Source organism: Schistocerca cancellata, chromosome 2 (genome assembly GCF_023864275.1).
Source record: "Schistocerca cancellata isolate TAMUIC-IGC-003103 chromosome 2, iqSchCanc2.1, whole genome shotgun sequence".
NCBI lineage: Eukaryota > Metazoa > Arthropoda > Insecta > Orthoptera > Acrididae > Schistocerca > Schistocerca cancellata.
In genome coordinates this window covers 664,580,569-664,598,064 of record NC_064627.1, presented here as the reverse complement: position 1 = coordinate 664,598,064, position 17,496 = coordinate 664,580,569, and the positions used below count along the sequence as shown (strand labels likewise).

The following is a 17,496-nucleotide window of genomic DNA, read 5'->3' as shown; positions in this document are numbered from 1 at the left end:
CAAGCCGGGACTGCACAAGGGCTCTGTACAATCGCAGCAGCGTGCAGCGATCTGCACCCCAAGACGTATGGCTAAGACAGCGGAGGGCGTTGAGGTGCCGCCAGCATTTTTGCTTCAGCTGAGTAATATGAGGAACCCATGTGAGCCGGGCATCAAACATGAGTCCCAAGAAGCGGCAAGTGTCCACCACTTCAAGCAGGTGGCTGTCGAGGTAAAGTTCAGGATGAGGGTGGACCGTCCAACACCTGCAGAAGTGCATAACTCGAGTCTTGGCTGCAGAGAACTGAAAACCATGAGTCAGAGTCCATGATGCTGCCTTGCGGACGGCGACTTGCAGCCTGCGTTCGGCGACTCCCGTAGTCGTGGAGCTAAATGAGATGCAGAAGTCGTCGGCATACAAAGAAGGAGACACCGACGACCCCACTGCTGCAGCCAGACCATTAATGGCCACTAGAAATAAGGAGACGCTCAACACTGAGCCCTGCAAGACCCCATTTTCCTGTATATAAGATGAACTAGAGGTGGCACCGACTTGCACCCGGAAAGAGCGGCGCAATAAAAAGGTTTGAAGAAAAGCCGGGAGCCGACCACGAAGACCCCACTCATGCAACGTGGCGAGGATGTGATGCCGCCATGTGGTGTCATACGCCTTCCGCAGATCGAAAAATACAGCAACGAGATGCTGACGTCGGGCAAAGGCCGTACGGACTGCAGATTCCAGCCGCACCAAATTGTCCGTGGCAGACCGGCCCCGACGGAAGCCACCCTGGGATGGAGCGAGGAGACCGCGCGACTCAAGGACCCAACACAAACGCCACCCCACCATACGTTCGAGCAATTTGCACAAAACGTTGGTGAGGGTAATGGCACGATAGCTGTCCACCGCGAGTGGGTCCGCACCGGGCTTCAAGATGGGGACAATAACACCCTCTCGCCATTGCGACGGGAACACGCCTTCACTCCAAATGCGATTAAATATCGCGAGAATGTGTGTCTGGCAGTCCCTGGAGAGATGCTTCAGCATCTGCGCGTGGATGCAGTCTGGGCCTGGTGCTGTATCAGGGCAATCGACGAGAGCAGCGAGGAATTCCCTCTCGCTGAAAGGAGCATTGTATGTTTCAGAACGACGCGTGTGGAATGAGAACGGCGTCCGCTCGGCTCGCTCCTTTAGAGAGCGAAAGGCGGGGGGATAGGATGCAGTCGCAGAGCTCTGAGCAAAGTGCGCGGCAAGCCGTTCAGCAATGGCGGCAGCGTCCGTGCAGACAGCGCCGTCCAAGGAGAGCCCAGGGACACCCATAGGGGTCTGGTATCCGTAAATCCGCCGGATCCGGGACCACACGAGCGAGGGGGAGACATGGGAGCCCAAGGATGAGACATACCTCTCCCAGCACTCCTGCTTACGCCATGCAATAAGACGACGGGCGAAGGCACGGAGCCTCTTAAAAGTGATGAGGGTCTCAAGAGACGGGTGCCGCCTATGATGCTGAAGAGCCCGCCGACGGTCGCGAATAGCCTCAGCAACCTCTGGCGACCACCAGGGTACAGCCCTCCTCCGAGGGTGGCCAGAAGAACGGGGGATGGCAGCCTCGGCCGCTGAAATGATGGACGTGGTTAAAACACGCACCACCTTGTCAATGTCACCCTGTGGGGGAGACTCAATGGTTGCAGCAGAAGTAAAAGCTGGCCAGTCAGCCCTGTGGAGAGCCCAGCGGGGCAAGCGCCCAGAAGAATGACACTGGGGCAGTGACAAATAGATGGGAAAATGGTCACTACCACACAGGTCAGGATGCACTCTCCAGTGGAGGGATGGAACAAGTCCAGGGCTGCAAATAGAGAGATCGATGGCCGAGAACGAGCCATGGGCCACACTGAAATGTGTGGGAGCACCGGTGTTCAAGAGGCTAAGGTCAAGCTGAGCCAACACATGCTCCACGGCCCGACCGCGGTCATCGGAGACAGTCCCACCCCATAGAGGGTTGTGGGCATTGAAATCGCCCAGCAGCAAAAAAGGTGGCGGCAGTTGGGCTATCAGAGCAGCCAGGACATGCTGCGCGACAGCACCATCAGGTGGAAGGTAAATACTGCAGACGGTAATAGCCTGTGGCGTCCACACCCGAACAGCGACAGCCTCTAAAGCTGTTTGTAGAGGTACAAACTCGCTGTGAAGAGAGTTAAGGACATATATGCAGACGCCACCAGCCACCCTTTCATAAGCTGCCCAGTTCTTAAAATAACCCCGATAGCCACGGAGGGCGGGGGTTCGCATTGCTGGAAACCAAGTTTCCTGCAGAGCAATGCAAAGGAAAGGATGACGGCTGATAAGTTGGCGGAGCTCAGCTAGATGGTGGAAGAAACCGCTGCAGCTCCACTGGAGGATGGTATTAGCCATGGATGGGAAAGGCGTGAAGGGATTGGGGAGGCAGATTACGCCTCCGGGGCCCCTGCTGCTACTGAGTCACCACCTGGACAACAGCTATCTATTGCATCCGAGGGACTGGCGAGATCCATGTCCTCAGTGGACGCCAGAATCTCCACCTCATCCTCAGATGCAGAGCTTGTAGGAAGCGGTGGAATGGGTGCCACCGCAATGTCGGTAGCCTTGGGGAGTTTCTTCTTCTTCTTCTGCTTCTCGCACTGCGCCTTGGGTGGTTCAGGCTGGGAGGGCGTCACTGGGTCAGTCTCAGGGACAGACGATGACCGTGTGTCCCGACGACCAGGGACTGGCGGTTGTTTGAGCCACTTGTGGCTGTCGGCTTTGGAACCAGTCGGAACGTGCGAAGGGAGGTCCCCAAGGGACCCCTTCCTTACGAGAGTAGCCGAAGAAGTCTTACGCTTCTCCGGCTGGGAAGGGGGGACTGATGTCCCCGATGGTTGGGGGGGTGTTGCTCCTGAAGTAGATGGAGCAGGAGCAACAGGAGGCTTAGTGCCCCCCACCATCAAGGGGGCAGGTGTGGGACTTCGACTCTGAGAGCTGACTGGAGTGGATGGAATTGTAGAAGGAGTGACAGTTGCGGCATAAGAAGCTGTCATGCGCACTGGATGAAGCCGATCATATTTCCGCTTCGCCTCAGTGTACGTCAGGCGGTCGAGAGTCTTGATTTCCATGATCTTCCGCTCCTTCTGCAGAATTGGACAGTCTGGCGAGCAAGGCGGATGGTGCGCACCACAGTTCACACAGATTGGAGGCGGCACACAGGGATGATCAGGATGGGATGGTCGACCGCAATCGCGACAGACGAGGTCGGAAGCACAGCGTGAAGACATGTGGCCGAACTTCCAACACTTGAAGCACCGCATCGGGGGAGGGATATACGGCTTGACCTCACAACGGTACACCATCACCTTGACCTTCTCAGGTAACGTGTCACCCTCGAAGGCCAAGATGAAGGCACCGGTGGCAACTTGACGATCCCTCGGACCCCGGTGGACGCGCCGGACGAAATGGACACCGCGGCGCTCCAAGTTGGCGCGCAGCTCGTCATCGGACTGTAAAAGGAGATCCCTGTGGAAGATAATGCCCTGGACCATATTCAGACTTTTATGGGGCGTGATAGTGACGGAGACATCCCCCAGCTTAGTACAAGCGAGCAAGGCCCGCGACTGGGCTGAGGATGCCGTTTTTATCAACACCGATCCGGACCGCTTCTTGGACAAGCCCTCCACCTCCCCAAACTTGTCCTCTAAATGTTCTACAAAGAACTGAGGCTTCACGGACATAAAAGATTCCCCATCAGCTCTGGTACAGACAAGATATCTGGGCAAATACGTCTCACTTTCATGCAATGCCTTTCGTTCCTCCCATGGTGTGGCGAGGGAGGGGAACGATTTGGGGTCATACACATTAGCCTTAAAGTGAGCTTTGGAACGCTTAGAGACTGCTGACGGCTGGCTGCCAGCGAGAGATGATGTACCACGCTTCATTGCGGGTCATCCGCCCTGATGCCACCTACTCCGACCAAGGGCCCTCCCCACGGGCGCCACCCAGCCACAGCAAAGGCCACCTGGCAGGATGGCCATTGCCGGGAGTCCCGATGCCCCAGGGAGATGGGCACCTACTCCTTGGCATACGTGGGGAGTTAACGGCGCAGGCATCAGTAGAGCGATCCCTGTGTTGTCAGGGGGCTACAACCAAGAGGGTACATGGCGGCCCCACCACAACGGACTGGCTACCGTGCTGGATGTTAGGTGACATGTGGTCCATGGGCGTCGTCAGTGCAGAAAATGGCCCTGCACAGTGCTTGGCAGAAAGTGCACGCAGGAGCGTATCCATGCCCAAGCGATGGAGAGCGGGCAGGACTGCAATGCAACGACGAATAAGATGGCGAAAGTTCTCAACACAACATGGACACAATGCACCAAGTAAGGCGCCCTTCCCCAATCGGCTCGCTCTTCGGAAAAATTTTGAGATATGGAGGTCAAACCCGACAGGGGACCATCACATAAGGCCGAAACGTTTGAGACTCCTTTTAGTCGCCTCGTACGACAGGCAGGAATACCGCGGGCCTATTCTAACCCCCGAACCCGCAGGGGGGTTATAATAATGTTCAAGTTGCTATTGCGGAACTACCCTAATTGGTAAGGGACCATGCAATTATTCAGAAGTGGTCCAGATTTTAAAGCTTAAGAAAATCTTATGACAATGAGTGTAGATAAACATTTTGAAATGACAGCCATTGAACTAACAAAGTTATGCATAAAAAGACAATCATTCTGTGCATGTATTGTTCACCTACTGGTAACTTGAACACTTTTTTTTCAACAAATTAAATCAAGTCTTGGTTCCAAAAACTAATGTAACAGTATGTGGAGACATGAATAAAGACACAGGCATTGAAGATGAAATTAATAACTTCCTACACATTTTTGGTATGGCGCATATGGTAAACACTGCTACTAGGCTATCGTAAAGTTTAACAACAGTCTTAGGCCAAGTATTTCCACAAATTTTCAGCGGAAACTGTAAAGTATTTACAAGGTATACTGACTTTTCTGATCACTAATATCAGAAAATAAAGCTGAAGACAAACTAAAAAAAAATCCACAAAACTGCTGGCCTACAAAATGATCCTCTTGGAATGTAAAATACATATTACCACTTGGAAATTGGTAAATCAAACATGGATGATGAGTATAAGGAAGGCAATGTAGATACTAAGTTCTTTAAATTCTGGACACTGTTTGAATCAATATTTAAAGAGAAATTTATAAAGTGGACACTTCAACAACAGGAGAGAGAGAGAGAGAGTGTGTGTGTGTGTGTGTGTGTGTGTGTGTGTGTGTGTGTGTGTGTGTGTGTGTGTGTGTGTGCGTGCGTGTGCACGCGCCAGAATGGCCTGGGATCTAAACCCCATTTCTTATTAACCCAAGTGCAGTATCAATGTAGCAACCCCTCACCTCAAGGGGGTCCCAGATACTACTGGCATATTAGTTCAGTCCTGACAATGTTGATGGAAAGTACTAGTTGTAGCCACACAGAGGGAACAGTCCTGGTACTCAAATGGAATGATTTAAGGAAACTGCAGTACAGTTAAATCTGAATACCTCCTTGGGTTTTAATCTATTCCCCTACAACTTGCAACTTTTGTCTGTCCACCACTTACCCTCTACAATTCTCACATTTCAACAATAGTAATAAAAGATTTACTGCAAGGGGTGTTTTAGTCAGCAGGTGAGAAAAGCTTGTAAACTCTAATCTCGTTGGAATCTCTGGATTTTAGTATATAAATTGATAATACACACATTTGAATTACACCAAAATAGTTTACTTACATAAAATCTCTTGCTATTTTAGGAGAAGACAAAGATCTTAACAACCCAGTGACAGCCACTCCTCCAAGCAAAAGATGCAGGAAATAAGTTCTGGTGACATTTGTCACAGGAGATAGAAAACAGTAAATCTATCGCACATGAATTTACATTTCAAGACATCCTTTTCTAGTATGTTATAACTTTTTATACTTTCTGAATTATTAGACACAGTTTGTTACTATCACCCTTGGAAGCTTGATCAGGTTGACTACCTGTCTGAGTTTGGATGTAATTATCCCCTGGTAGAACACCCATCCCACTGAGTTTTTTTATTTGCAAACTGAGAATTGTTTTGTTAACTTTTAAGGCTAGTGACCTATGCAGCTCAGACAGACACTATCCCTTTGCACGGGTAAGTTTGCTAGACCTTAGGTACAGCAGTTGCCCCTTGCATTTCTTGCCAATTACTGTTTAGCTACGACAGAAACGCACTGGATTAGTATGCAATACACATCTAGATGCAGATTTTGTAAAATAAGGATTGTACAAGCCCTGTCATCGAGATGTTTGAACTCAGCTCTACATTATATGTGGAACACCATGTTCCACTGTAGTATCATACAGTTAATGGTGAAGTGGACCCAGAATTTACAAAATTTAGAGGACTGATGATACAAATCAATCATGATCCCCGCCATAACACACAGACAGCTAATACTGCCAGAGCAAATCATTTAGTAGGACCCAATGAGCATGTATAGCTTCTCAAATGTAAAAGGAATAGTAAAAACTATGCTCTGCCCCTTGAAGTGCACAAATGGCAACTGCCCCTCCATCAAATCCTATCATCTTTCCATTATCTAGGATTTAAAATTTATCTCCTGTCCTACCTTGGCCCTTTCCATTCCCTTGCTCTTCCATATTTCCTGATCTCTGGACATTGATGTTTTTATTTTATATTTTTATTTTAGTTTGATCAGCGATTCACATATTTTGTCTTTAATGTGATTAGTGATCTGCCCCACCATTACTATGAAATAAAATGAGCGATTTGCCAAACATTTAATGTCTATCCATTAAACACCTGAACACATCCTGTAACCTTTGCAATGAAAAGATCTAACATACCTTTTCACAGAGAAGTTTAACACATGTTACACTTCCTGATAAACAAGCTAAATGAAGAGGAGTTGAACCAAAATTGTCAGGTTTTTGTAGATCAACACCTGAGTGCATCAACAGACGTATGAGATCAGCATGACCTGAAAAACCAGTGGGACTTGTCTTAGCATTTAATTAATTGCAAAACACAGCTGTCTGTGAGAATCTTATTATGAATGAATACCTTTATAAGCTGCCCAATGCAAAGCAGTGTCACCGTTAATGTCTGTCAGGTGATTCAGTGCACCCATACCAAGTAAATAAGTTGCAGTTGCTGAGCGACCAAACATACACGCCGTCATCAGAGGAGTGAGACCTTTGAAGTCTGCTGCATTAACAGCAACTCCTGCCTGAAACAGGAAAAATTTTGGACCACAATTCACTTAACAAAAAACAATCAGTTACCAATGTCAGAAACCTCAAAAATTACACCAATAGCAAAAACTAAAAGCCTTTAAAATGGTTAATCATCTACATGTATTATTTCTTTCTGAGTATGTAGCAAAGCAAATTACCTCATAGAATGAAACTAACAGAAGTTGAACTCTTGGTCAAGGGGGAAAAAGGAAGGGCCTGTTAGTGAATCACTCTGCTCCTGCTTGGCAGTTTCTTGTGCACCATAAACATTTCATTGACTAGAAAAATTTTGTGTATGGTTTTTTCTCCCCCCTCTCATTCTGAAAAGTTGGGTTCCAGTACTTGATGATTGTGTTTGTTACACAGTAAACAAATTACAAGCACTGAAGACTAATCTTATCTACCATTTCCAATTTCATAAAGTCTAAGTTGCTCTGATGATACAAATTCTTCCAAACTAAAACAGTCTCTATAATAATGAGAGATGAAATCTACCAGGAGGAAAGATTAGTTGGAACAGACATACCATATACCCAAGCAACCACTTTAACAAGCTGGTTTAAGCAAACTGAACAAGAGCATGAGAAGTGAAAAAATTAAACAGCAACAGAACTGACATAACATAGCAACACCAAAACAAGAGGAAACTGTGTGAGGACTTCCAGAGACACGGTGCTTCTGAATGGCTGCAATGTGGGCCTCTCACGGAGTTAATTATATGTTTCATAGATCATAGGCCTGTCTAAAAAGTCAGTTTTACTGATGAACATAGCTTTCAGTCCTACTCAGGCAACTACACTTACAAGCTAAATGTTTTTAACAGGCAGTCAGTTCTTAAAGTCTGGATATGGAATGGAAAGAGTTGTCCCAAAGAGATGATTTTACATTATATTTAAAACTCACTTTGCTACCTATCAGACATTTTATGTCACTGAGCAAATGATCAAAAATTTTTGTTGTTACATATTGAATTCCTTTCTGCAACACTGACAGCTTTAATAATGGGTAACGAAGATCATTATTTCTACATGATGAGCTATCCCAGAAAATTAATTCCATACGACATCACTGGGTGGAAATATGCAAAATATATTACAAGGCTGATTTGTTTCCAAGGCTATCAATTCTACAAGGAACAAAAGTAGTTGAACCTATTTGTTTGAACTGCTCAATTTAGATAAGATGATTAGATTACATTAGATGTACTTCTCATTCCACTTGATCCATAGTGAGGACATCCTCCAGGATGTGGAACATTACAGAAGAACAAGAATACACAATAAATATTTACAATGAAAAACAAATATGCTAGTGCACCTTCCACAGATCCCAAATAGAATGAAGCCACTGGCAAGCTACTGAAAATGTATGTTCCTGAATAATGGACACCTTTCTGAACAAAAGTAAGTGACTTTAAATCGCTGTGAAGATCTGCAAGGTTCGCAGGAGAGCTTCTGTGAAGCTTGGAAGGTAGGAGATGAGGTACTGGCAGAATTAAAGCTGTGAGGACGGGGCATGAGTCGTGCTTGGGTAGCTCAGTCAGTAGAGCACTTCCCCGCGAAAGGCAAAGGTCCCGAGTTCGAGTCTCGGTCCGGCACACAGTTTTAATCTGCCAGGAAGTTTCATTTTTCTTATTTCTAATATTGATTCCATGAGCTGCTGGTTTGAAAAAGAGCTACATTTTAGTATTGATTCCACGATCTGTTGATTAGAAAAAGAGATATATATTTTAATGACAAATTTCATTATGGAATAAAGATATTTTAAAAAATTGGGAAGCAGTAGTCAGTATCCCTAGTTCCCTAAACAGGCCTCTGTGAGATGTTCGAGTTCACACCACAAATAATTCTTATCACAAACTTTTGTACCTGGGATACTTGTTGAGTTACGCTATGAAATAATCCCATATGAATTATGGAATCAAGGTAAGCACAGTATGTCAGCTTTCTCATTTTTATTTCCCCTATATCTGACAACATTCTAAATAACGATCTGTTTAGGTGCTTCAGCAGTTCTGTGGTGTCCTGCTCTAGCTGAATATATTATTAAGATCTAGGCCTAATCTCAAGAATTTAACAATGTCCACTTCTTTTACCTGTTGGTCATTATACTTTAGGTGTATACTGGCAGAACACCACTTACAAGTTCTGAATTACATTTAATGTGTTTTTTCATAGTTTAGTTACACAAAACTGGCAAAGAACCATTTATTAATGACCCTGAAAATTTCATTAACCGATCTTTCTAAGACTACACTTATTAACTATTTATTGCAATGTTTGTATCATCTGTAGATCAGTAATATACAGTACCTCATCAATATTTACACCCAAACACTGGGAGCATTCTGTCCCATTTACTGACTCCTGTTCATGTGCTACGTCAGTTGTTGGTATGACTATTTGTTGCACAGAACTGAATATAATACGTTTTCTCAATACATAAGGAGTGTCCATTTTTATAGAACTACTTAATAATTATCTCAAAAACACCATTAACAATCTCTTCCATTACCTTCTCTCTAACATCACGTAGCTGCAGTTCCAGGAAACCTGGGTGACATTTGAAGAGAAGGAAAAACAGTAAGATATCAACTGGGAGAAAGAAAGGAAAGAATAAACCATCCGGCAGACTTCTGCACAGATGGGGATTAATTCCTCACTAATACTTGCTTTAAGTGTTTGCTAAAGTTATCGAGAAGGTTGTATATGCAAGGTTACTGGAGCATTTAAATTCACATAATTTGCTGTCAAATGTTCAGTTTGGTTTTAGAAATGGTTTAACAACTGAAAATGCTATATTCTCTTTTCTCTGTGAGGTTTTGGACGGATTAAATAAAAGGTTGCAAACGCTAGGTGTTTTCTTTGATTTAACGAAGACTTTTGACTGTGTTGACCACAAAATGTTAATGCAGAAGTTGGACCATTATGGAGTAAGGGGAGTAGCTTACAATTGGTTCGCCTCTTACCTTAAGAACAGAAAGCAGAAGGTAATTCTCCGCAATATTGAGAGTGGTAGTGATGTTCAGTCCCAATGGGGCACTGTTAAGTGGGGCGTTCCCCAAGGGTCGGTGCTGGGGCCACTGCTGTTTCTTATTTATATAAATGATATGCCTTCTAGTATTACAGGTGATTCAAAAATATTTCTGTTTGCTGATGACACCAGCTTGATAGTGAAGGATCTTGTGTGTAATATTGAAACAGTATCAAATAACGTAGTTCATGAAATAAGTTTGTGGCTTGTGGAAAATAATTTGATGCTAAATCACAGTAAGACTCAGTTTTTACAGTTTCTAACACACGATTCAACAAGAACCGATATTTTGATCAGACAGAATGGGCATATTATAAGCGAGACGGAACAGTTCAAGTTCCTAGGAGTTCGGATGATAGTAAGCTGTTGTGGAAAGCCCATGTTCAGGATCTTGTTCAGAAACTAAATGCTGCTTTATTTACCATTAGAATAGTATCTGAAATAAGTGACACGTCAACACGAAAAGTAGTCTACTTCGCATATTTCCATACGCTTATGTCGTATGGTATTATTTTTTGGGGTAACTCTTCTGATTCAAAAAGGGTATTTTTGGCTCAAAAACGGGCTGTTCGAGCTATATGTGGTGTAAGTTCGAGAACCTCTTGTCGACCCCTATTCAATAGTCTGGGAATTCTGACATTGCCCTCACAGTATATATTTTCTTTAATGTCATTTGTTGTTGGCAATATTAGCCTATTCCCAAGAGTTAGCAGCTTTCACTCAGTTAATACTAGGCAGAAATCCAATCTGCATGTGGAATGCACTTCCTTGACTCTTGTGCAGAAAGGAGTGCAGTATTCTGCTGCATCCATTTTCAATAAGCTACCACAAGAACTCAAAAATCTTAGCAGTACCCCAAACACTTTTAAGTCCAAACTGAAGAGTTTCCTCATGGCTCACTCCTATTCTGTCGAGGAGCTCCTGCAAGAGCTAAAAAATTAAGCAAATTCCAGTGTTACATTGTTGATTTTCTTTATTTAAATTTACGACTTGTCACCTGAATATGTTTTTTTTATATTTCATTTTATCTGTTTCTAATATCGTGTTATAATTTCATGTATTGACTCATTCCATGACCATGGAGACTTCTCCTTAATTTGGTCCCATGGAACAATAAATAAATAAATAAAAAAGAATCATAAAAAGAAGGATGTATATACATGGAAGACACATGGAGATGACAAGGTTTCAGACATTATATAATGGCAAGGGAGAGATTTCCGAATCAGATTTTAACCTGGAAGACATTTCCACGAGCAAATATGGACTCTGATCACAGTTTACTGGTAATGAACTGTAGATAAAAACTGAAGAAATTGCGAAAAGTTAGAAATTAAGATGGGGTCTGTATGAGTTGAAAGAACCAGAGGCTGTCTAGAGTTTTGGTGGTAGTTAGGCAGCAACTGACAAATAATGAAAGGAATACAGTAGAAGACAAATGTACTAGGCCTGTCTAAAAAGTATCCGACCTCGGCCAGAAAAAATATTTCTAATACATGACAGGGTTGGGATCCTAATCCTCTTCTAAGTAGGCCCATTGTACTGGCACACACTTAGCCCACCAATCCTTCCACTCCTGAAAAAACCTCTGGAAGTCTCCTTGTATAATGATTTTCAGCTCCGTCATCGTGTTCCATTAAGCAGACAGGCGGGATCGGATGCTTCCGTATTTCCGGAGGATGTAGGTAAGTTGAGGTGGGAGATATAATACTGCAAGAAGAATTGACAAAGTACTAAAAGACCTAAGTTGAGACAAGAACCTGGAGGACAAGACATTAAATCAAAAATACGTAAGCGTCCGATCCCGCCTGTCTGCTTTGACCCATGACGTCACAAATATGGCGGAAACAAAACCACACACTTTCCACAAGAAGCCTAATGACACTAACGGGACAAGCGCGGGAAATGGGGTGTTTTGGGTGGGGGGAAAACTAAATATAAATAAATTTAGACGCCTTGCGTAGCTACAACGTGTAAGTGAAGACAGCCATGCATGAATACCCACCCACCTCCCCAGGGGTTGTAACCCCTGCAACCCATAGAAGATAAAGATGCTTCAGTAGCTGATTAGTGTTTTTTGTCTTTTTAAAAAAAAAATCTCACGGGATAGAACGAACAGATCAGAAAGATAAATATAATAAACTAAAACAGAAATTGGAGGAAACAGACAATTAAAATAAGTAATAAGTGTTTTTAAATTAAAAAAAAAAAAAAAATCTCAAGAGACAGAACGAACAGATCAGAAAAGTAAATAAAATAACATAAAACAGAACTGGAGACAGCCACACTCAAACCAAACTCCGCGCCGTCATGACGTCACACACAACACCCTTACGTCAAGGGTCAAAGCCGACGCGTGGGATCGGACGCTTCTGTCGACCCAGAAATACTGATATTCTTGGGAGAGCTAGATATGACAAAACTATTCCACATATATAACATTCGCAGGCTAAGATAAAGCTTTTGACAGTGTTATCTGGAACATATTCTTTGAAATTCTGAAGGTAGCTGGGGGAAAATACACAGAGCAAATGGCTATTTCCAACTTGTACAGAAACAACATGACAGAATGGCCACACAGGTGTTAAGACATTGCTCCTCTTATTTAAGAGTTTTCATCATTGTACCACCTCATTTGGTATTACGTATCTCCACTGAGAAGGATATCAACAGAAATTACAACTGGACTTTACAGTGGTGGGCACATATTACTCACTTGCAGGAGTACTTGCACGACAGCAGCATGACCCTTTCTGCATGCCCAATGAATTGGTCTGGGGCCTTGTGTCCCAAGGCATGACAGATCTACAGGAGCTGATCGCTCAACAAGATAACGCATGACTTCAACATTGCCATCCAGAGCAGCCCAGTGAGCAGGTGTGTATCCCCATTCATCTCGTGTACTCAGTGCCTCTGGACCCAGCTTCTCAACTAAGGACTCTATATCACTGACATCACTGAAAAAAAAAAAAATAAATAATTTCATATTTAATTTCTTTCTTTCAATTATAAATGCATTCATAATAATAAGGAAATGCAATCAAAACAGGAAATAAATGCAGTGCTTTGAGACCAAATGTCAAAGATTATTGAATACTGTCACAATATAATATACAATAAATCAAACCTAATTTCTTGCCTAACTACTTTTATCTTCTTTCCATCCTAGTTTTTGTAATCTGTCTCTTGACTCATTGATTTTAGAATGCACTTAAATGTGAAAGCAATATATTATACAATCTAACACTTTACAAGTACTTTTTATAGATTGTGGACTTCTTTTACAATAAAACAAACTCTGTACGCAACATTGCAAAATGATCAGAACTCTCTAAGCCACTTCCTTTTTCAATATAGGCAATGTCCGAAGGAAGATTGTATAACTGTTTAAAGTCCTGCCGACAGCCCAGTCATTGGAGAAGTTTGCTCGGAATACGAAAGTACGAGGAAAGAAATCGACTGTACCCTTTCCAACGGAACCATTCTGGCATTTGTCTGGAACGATTTGGGGATGTCACCTGAATATAGGAGGCCGGACGGGGTTTTGAGCCGTCTTTCTCCCGAGTCCGTGTCCAGAGTGCTAATTGTCTGGTTTTATTAATGATCTACGGGCGGTTAAAAAAACTATCACTTCATTATTTTTTATAAAAGTATAGTTTGACTTGTTCCGCAAGGTTCTTCTTCGTGGCGGTATATACTGAACATTACTACCGAATGTGCAATGAAACATGGTGCAGAGATAACTCTGTCAACTTTCGGATGCACGAAACATCATTACACTTGCTTATATACTCACCCAGATCTTACAACGTCAAATATTGATTTCGATGTATGTCCTGTATGGAATTCTGCATTGTCTGAACAACACAATATGTTACTGTCTTTCTCTCCTGCTACTGTTGTCGTATTATGTTCCGCTACCATGTTGCACGAATGAGCAGTAGGTACGCCCCAGACACATCTAGCTGTGCCCGGCGTAGGATAAACTTTGCAAAGCGTTCTGCTGTCTTAATTAGCAACAGTAATAAGGATTTGTGACAAGTTCGTATAGGTGATAAACGAGCAGCAACACCAAACTCCTTGTCAGTTGTCACTATATGACAGCTGTCAAACTGTTGGCAAAGATTAACGAGCAACACACAATGTAATATCTCAGACCAAATGCAAATTCTAGTTAGGCCTTCTGCACATGCAGCGAATGAAAAGCAATGGGTCGGCGATGTCTGGTTGTAGACTGGTTAGCAACGCAGCTCCGCAGACAGCGCAACTCTGCAATGAGAAACTGCTGTTGCCATTTGTGAGCGTGGAGGAGGAGTATTGTTTGTTGTACCTGAACATCTTTTGATTACACAGTACATGTCAAGTACAGATTCGAGCACACAAGGAGATGTAGTCCTCTATTATTATTACTTACGAATGAAAAAAAGAAGGAAATTCTGGGTTCATCCGTACATTCACAGAAACCTAAACCGCAGGTTGTTTGTAGCAGCAAAGGAGCTACAACAAACAGATCCGACATTCATTGGTTTTTATAGAATGAGTAAACATTGCTACAGTGATTTGGTACAACTGATTTCTCCCGTCATAACACAGCGAAATATGCAAATGAGGGAACGTATCAGTGCGGAAGAACGGATATTAACCACTTTGAGGTAAGAGAATTCTGATTTATTTTATACACAAATAATAACATTTCATTGAAAGTACATACAGCCTATTGTGTTTTATAAGTCATTTTCTTAACTAACTTTCAAACTGCGTTGTCAGTAGACTCTTCCAGTCATTGTTGACCAGCCGCTTGGCAAACTAATTCGTAAAACTAACTGGCAGCGCTATTGTCTTGGTTATTGTTCTCTGTATCTCTGCCTGATTCAATAGTGACATTTATTGATTGGGATCCAATGACTGCGTAACAGCTATAGGGACAAATAGTGATGGAGTAGGTGCCTGGTTCATGATTTAGTCGACTAGCTGTAATACTCTACGTTGAATATTTTTTGTTGCTCATTCTTTTCATCCAACTCGGACAATAAGCTAAGAAGAAAGTTTCGTATCTTCTCTCCTCTGGTTGTGGGGCTTGGACTGCTGTGAGTCAGTTTAGCCTTCTTCGCTTTAATAAACTCGATGAAACAACTGTTAATTTCATCATATTTGCGGACGAGAATCAGATGCCACATGGAAATTCCTGTCAGCTTGACAACTTTGAGAGTGTTCTCTTTGAGGCTGTCCTCATTCAGCTCATTAGTCGCAGTGTTTGGTAAGGATGGTAGCGGTGTTTCTGACGGAGCTGTTGGCGTGGACGAGGAGGATGGTGGTGAACATGTGAGATGCTGAGAAGAGGTTTCCTCACTGTTTACAGCATAAAGTACATTTTCTTCGACATGGGGGTATATGGTAAATTTCCAGTGGCAGCAGAGGTTAAGGGTTTCACAAACGGTAATGCAAACTGCACTGCTTGCATCAAATAATAAAGCTTCTTTGTCTTTGACCCCACTTGGAGAAGGTTTGAGGTTCCAAACAAAGACTGTTCCTAAATTACTCCATTTCTCTTTGCATTCAGGCTCTGAAATAAAAAGAAGGCGTTTCTCTTAAGATCAAATAGGTAATAAAATGTAGAGAATCGAGAAATAAATTAATAAACTAAACTTATCCATGGTTTTTCATTTACAGGTATGAGAATGATAACCCATTTCCCCATTATTTTATAGCAGATGATGTGTTCCGCTTATCACGCTACTTAATGAGATCATTCTCTAAAAAGTGTCTCGATAATGTGAAAAGAATTTCCAACTACCACTTAAGCAGAGGAAGGAAAACGATTGAATGTGCATCTGGAATGGCTTCAGAAAATTTTCACTTTTTAAATAGCCCAATACGTTGCAAGAATCCTGTCAGAGTGAATGATGTTATCAAAGCTGTTTGCATTCTCCACAATTAAATACGAAAATGTGAAAGTGTAGAATATGCATCTACACATTTGCAAGAAAATCATGAATCCACTAATGATATTGCAATATTTCAAGCAAACCATAATATTTCAAATTGTGCTAATTCATCAACAATTGCATTAAGAAATTATGTAACAAATTACTTTTTAACCCCATGTGCCTCTCTTCCATGGCAATGGAATTGCTGTATTTGAATGTTCATTCCATGTTGACTGTAGTTAAATTTTGTGAATGAATAAAACCTACATTCTTCATTTTAAAGTGTTGTCGATTACTTTCATTTTGAAAACCTGGATGTGATTACATGTATACACACAGAAACGTGGTGACAGTGCTTTATGCTCTTTAAACCATTTGTATTTGAGCCCCACTGTACTTAACACACATCCTAGATTTATGGCATCTCTGTCTTTTCCCGCCGTTTTCAGGTTTATTGATGTGCAACAATGTAATTTTACAGAATAGCATTGTCAAACAAAGAATACTCCAGGTATGATTTATATAGTTTTTGTACATGTGTTCCCACTGATATATTTGTAATTTAACTTTAAACAATAGATATACAGAACACTACATACCTGTCATATAAACTCCTTTTCCAACTTCATTCCACGCCTTGTCTGTCAAGTCTCTCCTGCAGTAACCTTGGAAACTTTTAATTATATAAAATGGGATGTTTTTCTACTTCCTGGACTAAAGTAATGTTTCAAACTTGCGCCGCGGGGTCCGAGGCGTCTTGTCAGGGTCCGCGCGGCCCCCCGTTGGAGGTTCGAGTCCTCTCTCGGACATGGGTGTTTATGTTGTCCTTAGCTTAAGTTAGACAGGGTAGAGTATAAGCTTAGGGACCGATGACCTCAGCAGTTTGGTACCATAGGACCTTACTACAAATTTCAATTTATTTAAAACTTGCTCGTCCATCTTTAAAATCACCTAAAACAAAACTGATGTCGAGGACACGACGCATCTTGGATCGCTTGCAACGCAGGCGCCGGGTTGCATACAATTGGTTGACAACGCGCTGCGAGCGATGTACCGGTGAGTCGAGTCGTGCCGTCAGCGGAGCCCCGTTTAACAATATAGAAAATAGCTCAGCTGCCAACTGTCGTCGGCAACAGGTTGCATTTGAGTCGCTGAATGTGTGGAGGGCCTTAGTATCATCACAGTCTAACAAAACAGTCGCGACACTTCAACTCGATTTTTTTGCCTACTGCGCCATCAGCGCGCCAAGCGGCCAATAAGTAAATCTAAT

The 17,496-nt window shown here is 43.0% G+C and overlaps 2 protein-coding genes across 2 annotated transcripts in view; one reads left to right on the top strand and one right to left on the bottom strand.

Moving 5' to 3' along the window:
- The window catches only part of LOC126162365 (uncharacterized), an 80,580-nt gene extending 65,960 nt beyond the window's left edge, over positions 1-14,620 (bottom strand). Inside the window, exons 1-4 of the mRNA XM_049918819.1 lie at positions 14,096-14,620; positions 13,016-13,256; positions 7,094-7,259; positions 6,877-7,010 (exon numbers count right to left, since the gene is read on the bottom strand). Coding sequence (XP_049774776.1) covers positions 6,877-7,010; positions 7,094-7,259; positions 13,016-13,256; positions 14,096-14,223 — 669 coding nt within the window. The 5' untranslated portion in view covers positions 14,224-14,620. The remainder of the gene's footprint in view (positions 1-6,876; positions 7,011-7,093; positions 7,260-13,015; positions 13,257-14,095) is intronic.
- A 233-nt stretch (positions 14,621-14,853) lies between these two features.
- Positions 14,854-16,286, top strand: LOC126147747 (uncharacterized). Its single transcript, XM_049915714.1, has 2 exons — positions 14,854-14,951; positions 15,970-16,286. The coding sequence occupies exons 1-2, from the start codon at positions 14,899-14,901 to the stop codon at positions 16,235-16,237; spliced, it is 321 nt and encodes a 106-aa protein (XP_049771671.1). The 5' UTR covers positions 14,854-14,898; the 3' UTR covers positions 16,238-16,286.
- The last annotated feature ends 1,210 nt before the right edge of the window (positions 16,287-17,496 follow it).